The following is an 18,201-nucleotide window of genomic DNA, read 5'->3' as shown; positions in this document are numbered from 1 at the left end:
CTATGTCTATCACTTGCCCTTTGCTCTTTTTTTTCCGAAGTCTTTTTACACGGATTTTTTCCTTTTCGTGAGTTCTTATGTGGTCCCTTTCCTTTACCTATTAATTTGCCTGTTGTTGTCTTGGGTTTTTTGGGGTCACTTACATCTTCTCCCTGATTCTCTTTGCAACTTTGTTCTTTCAATGGTGGTTTAAATGACTTTCTTTTTGCCGTACTAGTGTGTTTTACGTTGTCTGTTTCTGATATGTTAACCTTTTCATTTCCACATCTCTTTCTTGTTTTGATAGGATTCATCCTCAGTAATCGCACATCCATAAGGTGGTACAAACGCCTTTCTTTTCTTTTTAGTTTCTCCTTTCTCTGACAACCTCGTGCTGTATTCAGATGACTTTTCCTGAAACAAAATTTTGACATTTCTGTTATCTTGCCTTTCTGTTCTGTTTATGTTTTTGCTCTCTGTCTGTTTGGTGATAACAGGTGGTTCAACTGATGGGGCAGATGGATTGAATGGAAATATCCCAGTCTTTCTAAAACCCGACATTATGGTGCTCACAGTCAATGCACTTTTGTACGCAGTGCTAATTAAACTGGGCAAATCCTTTGGGGTTATGATAGAATTTGGATTACTGTGTAAGAATTTATGAATCTGTGCATTAAGGCTACATTTTGGAGGGCTAAAACCAGCAACATCCAGTGGCTGCAAACAGTGACTGCTGTGTGGAGGGAGTACAAATAGGTGCACATCCTCCTCTCTTGCTGCCTCAATGACATCAATATTGATATGTGTGGAATGTCCATCGTAAAGAAGAATACAAGGCCGTATTGTAACATGTTTCAAGAAGTGGTTCTTGAAAAAATAAAAAAATAACACAGAATTTGACCATCCAGTGGGAGAAACACGATATTTAGTACCCTGAATGCCACTCGATCTCATTTCTTTTGACAGACGTTCTCCTTTAAAAATGATATACGGTGGTATCGTCTCACCAATGGCACTTCCAGCAGCTATCAGGGTCGTATTCGCCGATTCGCCTTGAGTAACAGCATATGGATTTGTTCCAGCTCTTGCTAGGACTTTAGGTGGAGTGTGGTCTAAAGATATCCCAGACTCATCAACGTTCCAGATTTGCTCTGCTTTGTTCATTATCTGATATTTGTCTAGGATCAACTTCAGCTCAGCAAAATATGTGCACAGCATATCACTTGTCACTGCCTTGTCCCTTGCAACTTCTTTTTTCTTTGGCTTCACCATCGACAACTCGGGAAAACGCCCCAGAAAACCATAAAACCAATGCTTTGAGGGCTCAATATTTTCCTTCCCAACAACCTCACACATATTCTTTGCCATCTCAATAATTTGCCATCTGGTAAATCCATAGCCTAAATGGGCCATTCCAATGCAGTGATCTGCAAGAAGTTCTTCCTGCTTTCTAGTGAAAATTATAGGGCCGCCTTTTTTGACATCTGTCCCTTCTGGATGTTTAAGTCTGTACCTTAGAGTTGATTCTGGAATGTTATGAATTTTTGCTGCACTTCTGATTTGATGATGTTTAGTTTTGACATCATCATAGGCCTCTTTCATCATTGCATATGTATAAGTTGTTTTTATCCTTGAAGAAGGCATACTGACGGAAATTCTGAAAATGAAGAAGACTGTACTGTATTTTTTATTCTAATATTTTCTAATTTTCTAATCTTAGTTACTAACTTATTCTACAACAGCATGTTTTTTAATATTATTATTTTTTCTTTTTGTTTATGTTTGTAAATCTTGGTGATGATGTGTTTAAAACAGTGATTTCAATCCATTCTTGGACTGTGCTTTTACGTTATGATTTGGAGCTGATGGGCTTCCATAGTTTTTTTTTTTAATTTTGGACGAGTTTCCCGCCACTTGAATGAAATGCTGATTCGGGGCCTCATTTTTCATTCATGAATCGCAGGCACAACTGAACGTCGTCTGCTCGGTAGTAACGAACGTGCATTATAGCTTGCACAAAACACACATTTTTGGATTATTTGCTCCAGTTTATTGAAGTATATGGAACGTAAGCGAAATCAGTCTGCAGCAATAAGGTAAGCCGTGAAAAGGGATTTTCCTGTGATATTATGAGATATGACGCAATGTTTACAACTCGTCGGAGGCGGCGACCATCTACATTTAGGCATTGTTGATATATATGTGTGAATGATGGTTTTACTTAATTATTATTGCATGAAGGGAGTAATTACTCACCAATATACTCGTTTCTTCTGCACCAGATTTTAGTTTCTGCACAAATGTCACTTCTGATAAAAAAAAATTACAGCTGACACGAATATTTGACGGATGTGACATCAGATGGGCGTAACTTTCGACTGCGCAAAATCACCGGATGCGCAAAATCACCGGACAAGCCTGTAATTCCAGCATGGTCTGCAGCATGATGCCAGCATGGTTTGCAGCATGATGCCAGCATGGTCTGCAGCATGAGCCCAGCATGGTCTGCAGCATGATGCCAGCAGACAAATCAATCGTGACATTCAATGATTGAAAAAGGTCAAACCCCAGAATTGCAGGTTGCATCAAACCACGGGCAACATAGACAGAAATGTGTTGTTGGACTTCAGTGTCTCTTTTTAACTGAATTATACAATTTCATATATTTGTGATATTGAAAGCTACTGGTAATTCATCAATATCTACACTCCAATAAAATCTGACCATGGATTAAATATGAAATCTGTGATATATTGTTACTGATTATAAATGTTGTTTTTGCAAATGGTTCTATTATTAAACTGTTGAATTGTTAACTTCTTAATTGTTATTCATTTGTTTTATTTGGTCATATTACAAAGCAGTTATTGCATTTTGTTTTCGGTGTACACGAGACTATACGGACCTGGGCAAGAGTTTGTTCACCTCGGCCTTCGGCCTCGATGAACAAACTCTTGCCAAGGTCCGTATAGTCTCGTGTACACCTCAACAAAATGCAATAATTGTATATTGTCGTGTCTAGCATTTCTGACAATTCGACAACGAGCCCCTGTGTGACGACAGTGACAATTTGATGACTTCCTATAGATCAGGAATAGAGCTTATAATAATTTTGTGTCGAGTCGGTCGACTTCATATTTTCTATTATTAAATTTTACTCTCATAACTTGCGTTGCTTTTATTTGTGTTGGTTTACGTAGATAAATGCTAGCATTCGAAATCTCTCCTGGCCGAATGTAAGTGGCATGGGGACCATTGTTTTGACCAGCAACACCTGGGGCTGTATCCCTACTCTGACCGAATCACTGTAAATTGTAGTATACACTCTGATGAATACAATTTGGTTTACTAACGACATATAAGCAAATGCAACACAGAATGTAAATATTACATGATATCATCATAATATTACATGATATTACCATTGTAGCGGGAATGGACTAGGTCGATCATCGGTGACCAGGTAGCTCAATTAGTAGAGCATCCGGCTAGTGTTCGGAGGTCCCGGGTTCGAACCCCGGTCTGGCCGCTACATTTTCTCCTCTCCTGTTACACCATTATATTACATGATGTCACCATTTTCATGCATGATTTTATCAATTTATTATTTATTGGGTAACACTGTGATGTTGTAGTGTTGTCGGTGACTTGCTTTTATCGTTAATTGATGTAGGATTTCGTCAATAAATGATCGAATTGATTTGTTCGTCATGTCGTTTGTTTGGAACACTAGCTGTACTATAGTTCAGCTTTTTTTCAGGGTTCTCCGAGTACGTTCTGTTGATATCGGCCCTTAGTACGTTTTATATCGATTTTCAGCTAGAATTGAGAGAACAAAGCTGATAGAAGTCTATTCGGTGTCTTATCATGCATGTTATACAAACTTTATTTCCGATGTTGTTTTAGTTTACAGTCAAACAAGGTATGTAGACAACAATAAAAGTCTTTATAGACAGGTCCAGATTTTCGCCCCAATCAGCTGATTTGAACCTGTCATAAATCACTTGATTAAGGTTAAATTATAACATGACACCTTTAAGTCTAAAATAAGGTTTATCATTAAAATATGTATGAAGTGTCCACACGAAGTGTCCAATTGTGCTTAATTAGACGGAATCACTGCCCAATTTCACATCCACACCACACTAGTGCCGTCATACACACAGGGGCTTGGCACGATTTTCCAAATGATAGTCCATATATATATGTATATAGTATCAAGGGTAGTAACTACAAAGAGGGGGAAGACGAACGTATTTAAAAAAAAAATAATTTGTCGTATTCTGCGGGTCAAAAATCTTAGTGACACATACATTACATCAAAGAGAAATGTTTTATCTTTCCAATGAGTGTTCGATGAACAAAATTGGCCAAGTATTATCCAAGTTATGACCTGACGAATTCGGAAATAGATACTGAAATGGCTAGGTCGGAATCTCCCTGTCCGGTTGAATAGTCGCCTCGCCTCTAATGGGTACCTCAATAACCATTCAGAAATCGAAAAATCGACGCTTGCAGCGGTATACAGTAACCATAACTATGTCAATATAGGATGTCGGTTGGTTATGTTATCCGTCATGTGCCGTAGCCAATTCCATATTACATCACCGAGCTTACCGTCAGCAAAAAGAACCACCATCTTTCCCTTCATTCGGAACGCTTCTTGGCTGTACGACCACTGTAACGACATAAACAAAGTCACGAAAGGTTAGGGAAAGATGGCGGTTCTTTTTGCTGACGGTAAGCTCGGTGATGTAATATGGAATTGGCTACGGCACATGACGGATAACATAACCAACCGACATCCTATATTGACATAGTTATGGTTACTGTATACCGCTGCAAGCGTCGATTTTTCGATTTCTGAATGGTTATTGAGGTACCCATTAGAGGCGAGGCGACTATTCAACCGGACAGGGAGATTCCGACCTAGCCATTTCAGTATCTATTTCCGAATTCGTCAGGTCATAACTTGGATAATACTTGGCCAATTTTGTTCATCGAACACTCATTGGAAAGATAAAACATTTCTCTTTGATGTAATGTATGTGTCACTAAGATTTTTGACCCGCAGAATACGACAAATTATTTTTTTTTTAAATACGTTCGTCTTCCCCCTCTTTGTAGTTACTACCCTTGATACTATATACATATATATATGGACTATCATTTGGAAAATCGTGCCAAGCCCCTGTGGTCATACAGTACACCGTGTAACCAATGGAGCAATGTAAGAGTGTTAAAGTAATAGATAAATAATGTATACAAAACAAACGATAAAAATATACTGACAAGAAAAATAATCAATTAAAAATCGCCCGGTTTACTATGGGAAATAAAAAGATGTTATGGAATGAGAAAATGGTGTAATTGAAAGATAGAGAACCACTCTGTCGTCTGTGAAAATTATATCCATACCAGGCCCGCCGCTGACACCTAGGGCAAAAATTATATATACCAGGCCCACCGCTGACACCTAGGGCAAAAATTATATATACCAGGCCCACCGCTGACACCTAGGGCAACAATTATATCTACCAGGCCCGCCGCTGACACCTAGGGCAAAAATTACATCCATACCAGGCCCGCCGCTGACACCAATGGCAAACATTGCATCCATACCAGGCCCACCGCTGACACCAATGGCAAAAATTACATCCATACCAGGCCCGCCGCTGACACCTAGGGCAACAATTATATATACCAGGCCCGCCGCTGACACCTAGGGCAAAAATTATATATACCAGGCCCGTCACTGACACCTTGGGCAAAAATTACATCCATACCAGGCCCGCCACTGACACCTTGGGCAAAAATTACATCCATACCAGGCCCGTCACTGACACCTAGGGCGAAAATTACATCCATACCAGGCCCGCCACTGACACCTAGGGCAAAAATTACATCCATACCAGGCCCGCCACTGACACCTAGGGCAAAAATTATATCCATACCAGGCCCACCGCTGACACATAGGGAAAAAATTACATATACCAGGCCTGTCACTGACACCTAGGGCAAAAATTATATATACCAGGCCCGCCACTGACACCTAGGGCAAAAATTATATATACCAGGCCCGTCACTGACACCTAGGGCAAAAATTATATATACCAGGCCCGCCACTGACACCTAGGGCAAAAATTATATCCATACCAGGCCCACCGCTGACACATAGGGAAAAAACTACATATACCAGGCCTGTCACTGACACCTAGGGCGAACATTACACCCATACCAGGCCCGCCACTGACACCTTGGGCGAACATTACACCCATATCAGGCCCGCTGCTGACACCTAGGGCGAACATTACACCCATACCAGGCCCGTCACTGACACCTAGGGTGAAAATTACATCCATACCAGGCCCGTCACTGACACCTAGGGCGAACATTACACCCATACCAGGCCCGCCGCTGACACCTAGGGCGAACATTACACCCATACCAGGCCCGTCACTGACACCTATGTAGGGTATCATTGGGCGAAATATTTCTGACACAGGAACATCATTCTTGGGTTGAAACACTGTCTTTAAATTATACGACAATCACCTAACCGGAATACTGTTCTTCGACCAAGTTTACTCAAAAGGTGTTCTTATACTACTTCACGGTCAACTTTACTACTGTAACTGTACTAATGTAAACGTTACTAGTTTATGGTCAAATTTACTACTGTATGGTCAACTTTACTACTGTATGGTCAACTTTAATACTGTATGGTCAACTTTACTACTGTATGGTCAACTTAATAACTTGACGTTCAACTTCACGACAGTGATCTAGGACACCGCAAATATTTATTTAATTAGTAACGTCACAGGGTGTGTCCTTTGGTACGAGTTGACTCTTGATTAATGCAAGAACACGTTCTAGGTCAATCTGGCCCAAACGAAGATAACTTAGGGTTCACCACTTGAGGAATGGTCTTTGGTGAGTGTAATATTTCCGAGATAAATTTTGACGGACATGTCGATGTTGGTTTGGGCCTGGAAAGAATTTGTCAAAGCTCGTCACGACATCAAATCACCAGGTCTATCCTTTTTCAGAAATGCACAACTCTGGTCTGACTGATCCAATTAATAAACGAATCTGCTTCTTACTTCCGCTAAATGTGTGGAGTGAAAGTTTGGGCGACATTTTCACCAACAAACCCGTTTTTGTGTGTCAGAAATATTTCGTCCAAGGAAGACCCGGGTGTATGACAGGGCGGTCAGCCACCCAAGAACTGACCACGAAGACTGACCACGAAGAAATGGCCACGAAGAACTGACCATGAAGACTGAACCACACATCCACTTTAAAGTCTTGTCGATAGCTATTGACGTTACGAGATGTTTGCAAACATTTTGATTTAGCAAGTCTCGAATTTCGACGGAAATGCTTAGAAACTGTTTTCTTTTTTAAATGTGTCCATAGCCTCTTTGACTTCTCTTATCTGATCAATTCTGTATCGTACCATGTAGCCAGTCGACATCTTAGGAAGACTCCAAAATCAATTCACATGTTGTCATCACTTCTAATATTGGACCGAAGCGTCTTTTGAATTAAAATTAGAATTAGAAAGGGGAAAAAAAAACCCTGAGAATAACAGTCCCGATGTGAGTGGACTCTTGTATCCAGTATGATATACTGCTCTACTCATACCGTGTTGAACCGTCTTTAGAATATCAATTGAATTGAAGAATTTACACATGCACAGTGTATTGGAAAATCCAAACGTATAGACTTAATTTGGTACATATATTGATGGGGAACTATGTCGCCGTCCCCGTAACCCAATCGCCTAGCCAGAAGTACCCGTACCAGCTGCGCCACATCGGCGGTATTAAAAAAAGACGTTTCAATGGCGCAGTGATGGTCGGGCCGAAGCCCTGACATGATCATTGTATGATTAACTGGTCGCAATGTATTTGCATTCATGACAGTTCAACTACGACAGGAAATTCAAATCTTTGTCTCCGTCACCAACACATAGTGCTCACGATACATTTTACATTTTGTGCTAATGATTTGATACAATGTATATAAATGTATAACATATTAACACAACTGACGGTGGAAGACAACTTTTTGACTCGTACCCTGATCATGACCGGACCTTGAACTCACGATCTACGGCACGATCTATATATATATATATAAAGACTCCTTATAATTAATTCAAGATTCACACGATTTAATTTGTCTACCGAAGGCATGATATTTTTTTCACGTCCACTTTTCCCCACGAAACCAATCTATTCTAACCTTACATGTACATAATTACTTACAAGATCTCAGGCGATATTTATATTAACTAGTTTTATCTAAAATTTATGTACACAATACACATTAAAGCATACTTGTTGTTGACTGACCACATAAATTCATATTTGTCGGTAAAAAAATACAATGTTAAACATGTTTTCCTTTAAAATTCTAATTATCCCCTCTTGTATGGCATTTCTGTAACCTTGGGAACACACGCAAGCTGGAATACAGGAACGTGCTTTGTGTTATATATAAAACGATTTTACCACTCCTCTTAAAGAACTTTAAGCTTATAACAGATTATGCTACCTTCATGTCAGAAGAATTCAAGATATGGCGCTCGAGGTTTTTAAAATTATCCATAACTCATCTCCCGATTACCTGCACGACCTCATTATACACGTCCACTACCGTTTACGATCTCATGAGAGCTATAACTCTGTGGTACAACCTAGAGTTAACTCCACAAAGTTTGGACAAAGGTCTTTCCGGTACCAGGCAGCCAAGGTGTATGTGGAGCAGTCTGCCAAATGCATTCAGGCTGCATGATAGAAAGCTTCCCTATACCGTTCGCAGAATGTTGCACGCCTGGGACGGTCCTGTGTGTAAAAGGTTCCTGTATATATAATATTAATATTGAATGTCTTTTTATCGTACCCTTCAGGGGCCAGAATCCTTGTAAATGTAAGTAGGGGACTCCCAATCACTTGGTCTTCTGGCCCCTATACTTAATCCCTAAGTATAAAAATATCCTTTTACTTCCTTGTGCAACAAACCGTGGATCTATAGCTATATTTATGTTTTACTATTTTAAAACTGTGATGGTGTTTGGAAACAATGCATAATCCTTTTACATGTAGGTACAGTAGGGGCCGGCTGTTCCATCAGCTGGTTCTCTTGATCCTACATATGTTTATGTCGTTCTCTTGTCTATATACTAATTATGAATTTCTTAATCTTAACTGATAGTATTACATGTATGTAACCGTATAATTCCTAATTACAGTACATTACTTGTATATACATGTATATATATATATATATAATGTATACACCAGTCTCGGCAAGGAAAGTTTGCATATTACAATATCTTGGTGTTTTTTTTTTACATTATCTTGCATTGTTACTTTTAAATTTGTGTCCGTCATAGAAATAGCTCTACTGAGCAAATGTTTGCTGTTAAAACACACGACACGCTAACACAGTGTAAAATTCTTATAAATGTATTGGCATCTCACTACAAATGTGTACATCATTTAATACTGAATACATATATGTATATATCTGTCAACAATATATTGTGTTTTAAAGATTCGATTATAAAATTAATCAAAAATTATATTAGCTTTTATAATTGCCTAAGAGACACTTATGATCCCCCCGATTTACCTACCCATGCAGTCAAAAAAATCGAGTGGAAGTGACATTGGCAAGTGCGTGCTGATCGAGATCTGTGTGTGACGTCATACGCACCCAGCAACGACAAACAATATGGCCGCTCAGTGTCAGCTGTAGATCGAGTTGTGAATGGTCGCGTGTCATTGTGTATCAAATGGCGTCTGCCTGATATCCGGAGTGATTGCTAACATGTCTGACTGTATACACAGTCTTATGGACGTGAGAACACAAAAGTTGTGATATATTTACTGCAGTGATTTGTGTCTTGTGGGCACAGATTTAACAACAAGATGGCGGGAAGTGGGGGAGCTCTAAACCTCTCACTTCTCAGCCGTGGTGTTGGGGAGGTTTCTAAAAATGGACACGAGAAGATAGAAGTTCTCTTCGAACCTCAGGTATGTTATTGTGGTAATACGTCTTATGTGTAGGCTGTCGTAAAACCAGACAAAGAATTCCCAAGTGTGGCACATGGCCTACACAAAAAGTTATTAGCACTTTTTCAGTTTTGTTTATTTCATGCCAACACCGTTTCCTGTTCCAAGTTGCCCACAATGTGTGCCTACCCATTGATTATAATTCACACATAGGTATAGATTCTATATAAAAGAAAATGCAAAGCCTACTCACAAATGTGGAATATATCTTCATTTACTCTTGTTTAGAAAATCATTTCTCTTTTGTAGACCCACTGTAGATGATGTCATGATGATGCAGTATCGGGTCAAATATACTAAATATTGTACCATGACTAAATACAGTGTAATCAATCAATAGAATTCAATGTTTATTTACGTTTAAATTTATTACAACTTTTATTTGGGTCATTACTCATTACTAATAATTATTCAGTGGGCCCGATGGAAGTGGAAAGGAGGGGGGATAAATGTGGCATTGAAATTAAATTATGCATGTGCTTCCTGATGGCGCATTCCGACAGAAAACAGTATCGCCGTAAAGATTAAGCCTTTTTAGGTCTATATAAGCCTGCATGATTCAGCTGAAAGCAACATGTACAGTAACATTTTTATGCACGTCTGTATCAGAAATTTCATTTTCGTACAAAATAAATTAAAAATCATCATTTAATTATTTATCCCAAATGCATTATCTCAAAGATATAAATGTATATATCCACTTATAATCCTATATTTCTGTTTACAGTCAGTATTATGTGTATGTATGTATTTAATGAGTAATAACTCTGGTCGGAAGTCTATACAGTTCATACCCATATATCAAACAGATTTGATCAGACTCAACCCACTATTGTTGTTATTCAGGCTGAAAGATTTTACAGATTTTATATGTCAGTACATTGTTTAAATGGGTTTTTTACAACATGCTCTGAATGTAAAATGTTCTAATGCAGAGCAAGATTTTCTACACATATACAAACTGTAATTTTAACATTTCATTAAAGTGTAAATTAAAATAAAAACAATGGAGTTGAAATCTTTATTACAATTGTAATTCTTTAAAAAGAAATAATTGTGTTTTATTATGTCTAATAATAAGAAAATCATGTAAACTAAATACAGATAATCTAATCATGACTGATTCAGGTAATGTTTAAATAATGTTACACATGTGGCGTCTATATAAATTAATTATCTAGGAGATGGTTCGTTACCCATTACTATCTCCAATTAGTTGATAACCATATATACGATGAATACAATCAGTTTATTTTTTTCCCATTGCGTAAATTTTTGGAAATTGATTAGATTAATCAACTAATTACATTTGTAATATATTAAGACCCTACTTTTATATACATTTGTATATCTAAAGTATGTTTTTTGTATTTAGAATTAGAATCCTTAATTTATATTTCATTAAATGGGACAGATAGTAAACAGTAACATATATTAGAACAAAGTAATCTATGGTAAAATAAACTGAAGAAGAATCCTGCCATGATACCTCACGACTCAAAGTTTTACAATTTCTCAATCTAGATGTCTTGGGACATGAGAAAGTAACATAATATTCTCTTTAAATTGACAACAAATACTGTAAATCACTTATATTTCCTGAGTACTTAATTTCGCAAACTCACTTCATTCAACTTATTCGCGAATACATAATTTCGCGAATTCTGATCTCAAAATGACTTTAAATTCGCGAATGACCGTCAGAGGTATTTCCATGTGGAGAATGAAGTAAGTTGTTTTCAATGTAAATAAAGCTTTCACGCCCGTTCATATGTAGTGTATTGTGACATGAAATTACAATCTGATATATAAGTATAAAATTTATCATTCTGTTTTTACTTTAACGGCGATGTCTGTTCACCAACAAAAGATTACGGTAGATTCAAAATGGACGCCACTTATTCTTGTCATTCTTATATAAATATTTGCGATGGATTTGAATTCGCGTTTGACTCTCCTCGCAAATTAACGCGAAAACAAATCCCACGCGAAATATAAGTGATTTACAGTAGTATCTTTCTAGTGTTTATTAGTTATTTTCATACAATTCAAAGTCATCTATCATGGATTCACTTTAGATTGATAGCAAACATGAAAAATGAATAAATGAACAAAGCTACTGGTGAAATTAAATTAAAATGTATTAAAAGAATATTTTGATACAAATTTAGATAGATGACTTAGCACATATGTTCACACTGACCACCGCATTTTTCTCCAATTATGAAACAAATATTTTTGTAGATATTTTCCCTTCTGTTCAAATCTGATAAATAATCGATCATGGATCGTTCACAAAAAAATGATGATATATACTGAATTTCCTATCATTAATTTAAAAGTGATTCCCAACACGCGCTTTTGATAAGTAGGTTTAATCATTGATTGATCTTGTATATTAATTATGAAACGTTTCCTGGTCTTTTTAATGCCACTAAATATATGAATCTTACCAAAGTATAATGAATCAGATTTATTTTTACATCGTGAACTTATAGGGTTGTAGGATAGGAGGTCTGTGACTGCTATTTATAATGGTAGGATTAAGGATTAAGACCATTGTTCCCCTCGTTAGTTGTGTATGTGTAGGAATTAGCACAATGTTTCTGTATGTCCCTAGGGCCATTTATTCTACTCTATATTATTGTTGTGTGAACTGTTAACCTGGTATATAATGTAGTACATGTATGTTTATCTACCATGAAATAAATTGATTATTGGCAACATGTAGAGACTACAAAGAAATGCCGTGATTTAACAGTTAATTATATGAATTGCACCCCTTCTCTGTTAGACATTTACAATTGGATTTTGATATAAACCAGTTTTATTAAGTTTTAGTATCAATATTCACTCTTAAGAGAGTTTTTTGAAAGTAACTTTCTAGAGTTGAAACTGAAAATATGGATGCTCTCTCATCTGCAGCCCTCCACTTCCTTTTTCATAAATCCTCTTTCTCCCCTTCCTCGTACCTTCTGTTATCTCCCCAACCCCTCCTCTCCACTCCTTTTCCATTTCCCCTACCCTGACTCCTCCTCTCCCATCTCTTAACCACTTCCCCTCCCCAGCCCTTTCTCTTACATCCATCCCCTTCTATCCTCTTCCCAACCTCTCCTCTACCCTCCCCTTTCCCTTCCCTCAACCCCTACACTATCTCTCCTCTTCTTAGAACACTTCTATTCCCTCCCCAATTCTCTCATCTCCTTCTATCCTCTCCTCATCGTCAATCCCCTTTCACCTCATGACCCCTTCTATCTTCATCCTTCTCTACCCCAATCCCTCCTCACCAATCCCCTCTCTGACCCCTTCTACAGGTGCATCCTTCTCTCCCCCTTCTCCAACCCCTCCTCACCAATCCCCTTCTCACCAACCCCTCCTCACCAACCCCTCCTCATTCCTCCCCAACCCTCCTCACCAACCCCCTCTCCCGTCCCCTAGATAAATATGGTAGTTAGATCTACTAAACTTTGTTAAACCCAGAGATTCCTAAATCCTGACGAAGACGAGCTGATATATTACCTGTCCTTTATATCTGTATAATGTTATTTGTAGTCTGTGATCAAGTACACAGTGTTTCTGAATTATTGATGGGAATTTCACTACCTTCTCACGAAATCTAAGCTACTCCATGCAGGTGTATATTAAGTGTTAATAAAAGACATCAATGCTGTTATTGTTCAAGTTACATACAGACATTTTATTACATGTATTTTTTTGATAGCAATACTTGGCAGGATTTATTTGTATCTAAGGGTTTAAAAAGGTCCTTAAAACAGAGGTTGGCATTGAAATGCTGGAAAGATGATTACACCAGGTAAAAAAGCTTTACAAGCCCCTAAATCTAACAAAAATGTCTTGAAATATTGGACTGAGCCTTAAATGAATACATTGTTTTCATATTTTTGGAAAAACTATTTGACCTAACTTGAAAATCTTACAGATAAAACATGTTAAAAATGTACATATTGTATATAATTGATTTCTGAGTGTCATTCGGACCAGTTTTATAATGCAGTGTAAATTCTAACTTTACATACCAACTTTGACTCTCCTTTCTTCCTAGATCTGTTTTGTTCATTAGTTGCCATCATGTATTCTTCTGTGTTTTTCAGAACGTTTAAGCTCTGGACACAATTAGGAATTTTTTATGTCCTTTGGGGAAAAATAAAATGCCTTGGAAAGGGAATGGGTTTGTTTTGTGTGCTCAGTTATATAGTCAGGATCAGAACCACTGGGATATATATCAATCAACATCATTGTAAATTATGGCTTGATATTGATTTTTTTCTCTTTTTTTTCATTATTTAATTTTTAACAAAATAATTTGAAAAATGATTAATTAAAAAGTGAAAAAAAAATGAAGGAGAAGAAATGAAAACGCTATATAACGTTCGGCAGTTGATTGTTATCAAAGAAAAAATTAATACATGAAAATTATTTTTAAACACTTTCAGGAGTTAAGATTTACAATAATTAAACATGAAGAACACAGCTATAGTCCTACAAAACACTTCGTAAATGTTACTATACAGGAACTGAATTAAAATTGCACAGTGAAATATCTTGCAAGGGGAAGTAACTCTAGATCTAAGACAGTACAAAATCACTCTTTCATAATGATTATCTGGGGTGGCAGACTATCCAAATAAGATACAAGAACATTCAGGCATGTACAGATAGGCTATGTAATGCTGCCCAGAATATGGTGCTAATTTGCTTGATAGTTTATAATTTACCTTTTATTTTAATGCAAAAAGTCTCTTATATAGTTCTTGATGTATGATGTAAATTCTGAAATGTTTTTGGTGCAGGATGGAAAACCTCTATAACTGACTTAGACTCAAGGTGTTCAGTAGAGTGTGAAATATAAAATCAATTGGCATCATTTGGCAGTGACAGTTACTTATCAAAGTAAAAAAAAATATCACTGGATTCAGGAGATATCTCACTTTAGTATAAACATGTATAATATTAGGGTATCGCAATATTTAAAACATTATTTGATATAATCAAACTGGTATCAATGAATGGCTACATTTGAGACTGTTCTGTAGGTAAATGTAATAGCCATACCGTGTACGTGTTTCTGTCTGATTAGCTAGTACAGACCTTTGATGACTGTGACATGGCTGTTTCCGTCTGATTAGTACAGACCTTTGATGACTGTGACATGGCTGTTTCTGTCTGATTAGTACTGACCTTTGATGACTGTGAAATGGCTGTTTTTCTGATTAATTTATGCTGAACAGTGTGGGAAATAAACCAAAATCTATTACCATACAAATATACCTGGAATATAAAAGTCTGAGCTGCATTTGAGTCAGATACCCAAGGTTCATTGTACTTTTAAACCTGAAACAGAAAAAATGTAAAAGTTGTTGGTCAGCTTAAGATACAGTTGAGTGTAGACTAAAGGTTACACAAAGTGCACTCCGAGTGCACTCCGTTTGGACTTGGAGTGCACTCCGTTTGGACTCCAGGTAAACTTGGAGTGCACTCGGAGTGCACTCCAAGTTTACCTGGAGTCCTATCAGGCCCCAATTCTACCTTGGTCCACATGTATCACATGTACCTGTAACCAAGTACATATACACATAATGTTTATATATAGATGTATACTATACAATTAAGACTCCTAAAACATGTAACAATAAGATATGTGTTACTGTTTTATCTTTGTATATACCATATAATTGTGTTGGTTCATTTTTACTTGGTTAACAAACAATGCATCTAATATAATTGATTTTTTTTTTTATTAGAAAACCCTGTATAAGTGACTGAATAGATATGGCACTTTGTTGAAAAATATATGACAGCATTCCTTTGATTTGAAGAATTTTAACAAGCCACGCCATAAATGAATAGATATTGGGAATAAACAGAAATGTATTTGGCAAGTTGTTTGTGGTCTCTCAAAATGTAGAGTCTGAATGTGTACTGGAACTATCTTGTACTCAAAGTACTACTGTTTTTAATATTTCAAATACTTTACTTCCAACAGTATATATATTACTTAACATACAATACAAAAGAAAGCTTATAGCATATTCTGGATCCAATGTCTAGTTTTGTTTAGAGTTTAACATCAGACTTACATTTCCATTTGGTAAACCAACTGTTTTTTTGTTTTGTTATACCTGCCTTATACCTTATGAAGATCAGAACAGGTGTACATAGTCATCTAACTAGATAAAGACCCCCTTAATTGTTAGATGGAAACTGGTCATCACACCTTACCTTTACCTAGCCTGAGTTTCCTCTGGCCCTGACACCATATCTGGTGTATATGGTGTCAGGGCCAGAGGAAACTCGGGCTAACCTATATACCAAGTTCATATAGAATATAGGTACAGACTTGTGACTGTCTATATCTGACACTTTTGAAATGATATGATTGTTCATTACTATTAAAATACTATTACAACAACAGTTATAAGTCATTATCATATATATATAAAAAAAACATAACAAAAGATATTTTATTTCAAACTGGTACTATTACTTTGTGTCTTTAATATTATAATGTAAGTATGTATAGAGTATTAGAAGTCAATTATAATGTAAATCACCATAGATTAATATGATTTCCATGTTTGAGTTATAAGTAAATACTTATCAAACATTCCATACACTAACTGCAGCTTACCTTATGAATTATTTTTTAAAGTCTAAACATTTAACTTTATGATTTTATAATTGTCTTGAACAACCATTGTACATTCATGACCTGTATCTGTGACATGTATGAGTGACACATCGATGATAGATATTGACTGCATAGGAAGAGAAAACGATGTACGTGTAGTTCCAACTAGTATATAGGTCTCTGGTTCCAACAGGTAAGTTTTCCAGGTAAATGGTACATAGGTTGCCAGTGTCTAACTGCCACGGGGCAAATTGTACCTCAGGCAGTTTCCTGTTTCCTATTATGATCCCATTTCCTGGACGAGAACAATGTGTACTAATTACGGGTATACGGCTATAGGTTGGTTTTGGGAAATAGTGAATTTACATTTATTATACCATTGGGAATTATACTGATTTTTTTTTTACTTTAATCTCTTTCTTTACAAAATTTTTTTAATGCAATGTCTTTATATTTTTAAATATAACAAGATAAGAACTGCGTCATTTCTTAATTTGATTTACATTATTTTTTTCTGAACTTGTATCATTCAACATTTCACCTCTACATACCGGACACCTGCATAAATCGGCCAATACGTTTAGTCTCAATGGCTTACAGTTTAGACAGGTTACAATGTTATAAGAAACAGTTTATTTTTACTTTCTAATTTCGGTATAGAATAACTTCATTTCAATAAAGTTGGTCTTCTAAAACCTGTTTACCAGTTTGTTAATGGTTTTACAGCTTATTTTGACATTTCCACCTTAATTATATCGGTATTTCGTTTATAATTTTGGTCTGATTAAGGCCTCTCAGATGGAGAGCTACAATCCTTTCCTTCAGGTCAGGAGATAATCTTACTGTTTTGATGGCCTGAGGCTACACACCCAGCTTTGCACAGCTTCATCATTTGAAGCCATACAACAACAAAGATGGACATAGGTATTTCTGTGAACCCAGGACAGTACCTGTAGCTGGCTACTAAAACTCACCTGGCACAGTTCTCGGGTGTGTCAGGCCAGAGTCAGTCATGCATGGCCAATAATAATAGCAATTATAGATACAGATACTGTCATTTATTATGGGTAGTACAGAACTACATACTTGTGTGTACATTATGTCAGAACATTATTTTAACCAGGTAATGCTCGTGAATATTTACAGTTGTAAATGTATACTTTTTAACAATACATTTAAAAATGTAAACCTATGTAAACTATATTGATTATGTTTATTTTATAATTACTTGCCTGAACTGAGTACATATCTGTAGATATATTTTCCTTTCATGCAGAGAATGTCTTATTAAAAAAAACACATAAGTCATTAAATACTGTAAACTTTCAATATTTTGAATAATCAATAAAATAATATAGATACATTATCTAAACTTCCTTTAAAGTCATGATATGTGTACAGAAATAAATATTCTAATTGAAATAATTTTTGACTTCCTTAATAAAATGAAATACAGTTTAATTACATTTTAATAAAATATGAAAT

The 18,201-nt window shown here is 36.4% G+C and overlaps 2 protein-coding genes across 3 annotated transcripts in view; one reads left to right on the top strand and one right to left on the bottom strand.

Moving 5' to 3' along the window:
* Window positions 1-255: 255 nt before the first annotated feature.
* Window positions 256-1,581, bottom strand: LOC117318038. The gene has a single exon (XM_033873039.1). It carries the CDS (start codon window positions 1,579-1,581, stop codon window positions 256-258), a length of 1,326 nt encoding a protein of 441 aa, XP_033728930.1.
* Window positions 1,582-9,718: 8,137 nt separating this feature from the next.
* Window positions 9,719-18,201, top strand: part of LOC117318028 (trichohyalin-like) — a 109,379-nt gene continuing 100,896 nt past the window's right edge. For both annotated transcript variants that reach the window (XM_033873029.1, XM_033873022.1), the window contains exon 1: window positions 9,719-10,028. In XM_033873029.1, the coding sequence (XP_033728920.1) occupies window positions 9,924-10,028 (105 nt within the window). In that variant the 5' untranslated portion in view covers window positions 9,719-9,923. The remainder of the gene's footprint in view (window positions 10,029-18,201) is intronic.

The sequence above is a fragment of the Pecten maximus genome, chromosome 19 (assembly GCF_902652985.1).
Source record: "Pecten maximus chromosome 19, xPecMax1.1, whole genome shotgun sequence".
Lineage (NCBI taxonomy): Eukaryota > Metazoa > Mollusca > Bivalvia > Pectinida > Pectinidae > Pecten > Pecten maximus.
Note: the sequence above shows the minus strand (reverse complement) of the source record. Positions and strands in the feature narration are given on the sequence as shown.

Bases quoted from the DNA above. Each gene is read 5' to 3' on its own strand.
- LOC117318038 (XM_033873039.1), bottom strand. From the start codon at position 1,581: ATGAAAGAGGCCTATGATGATGTCAAAACTAAACATCATCAAATCAGA.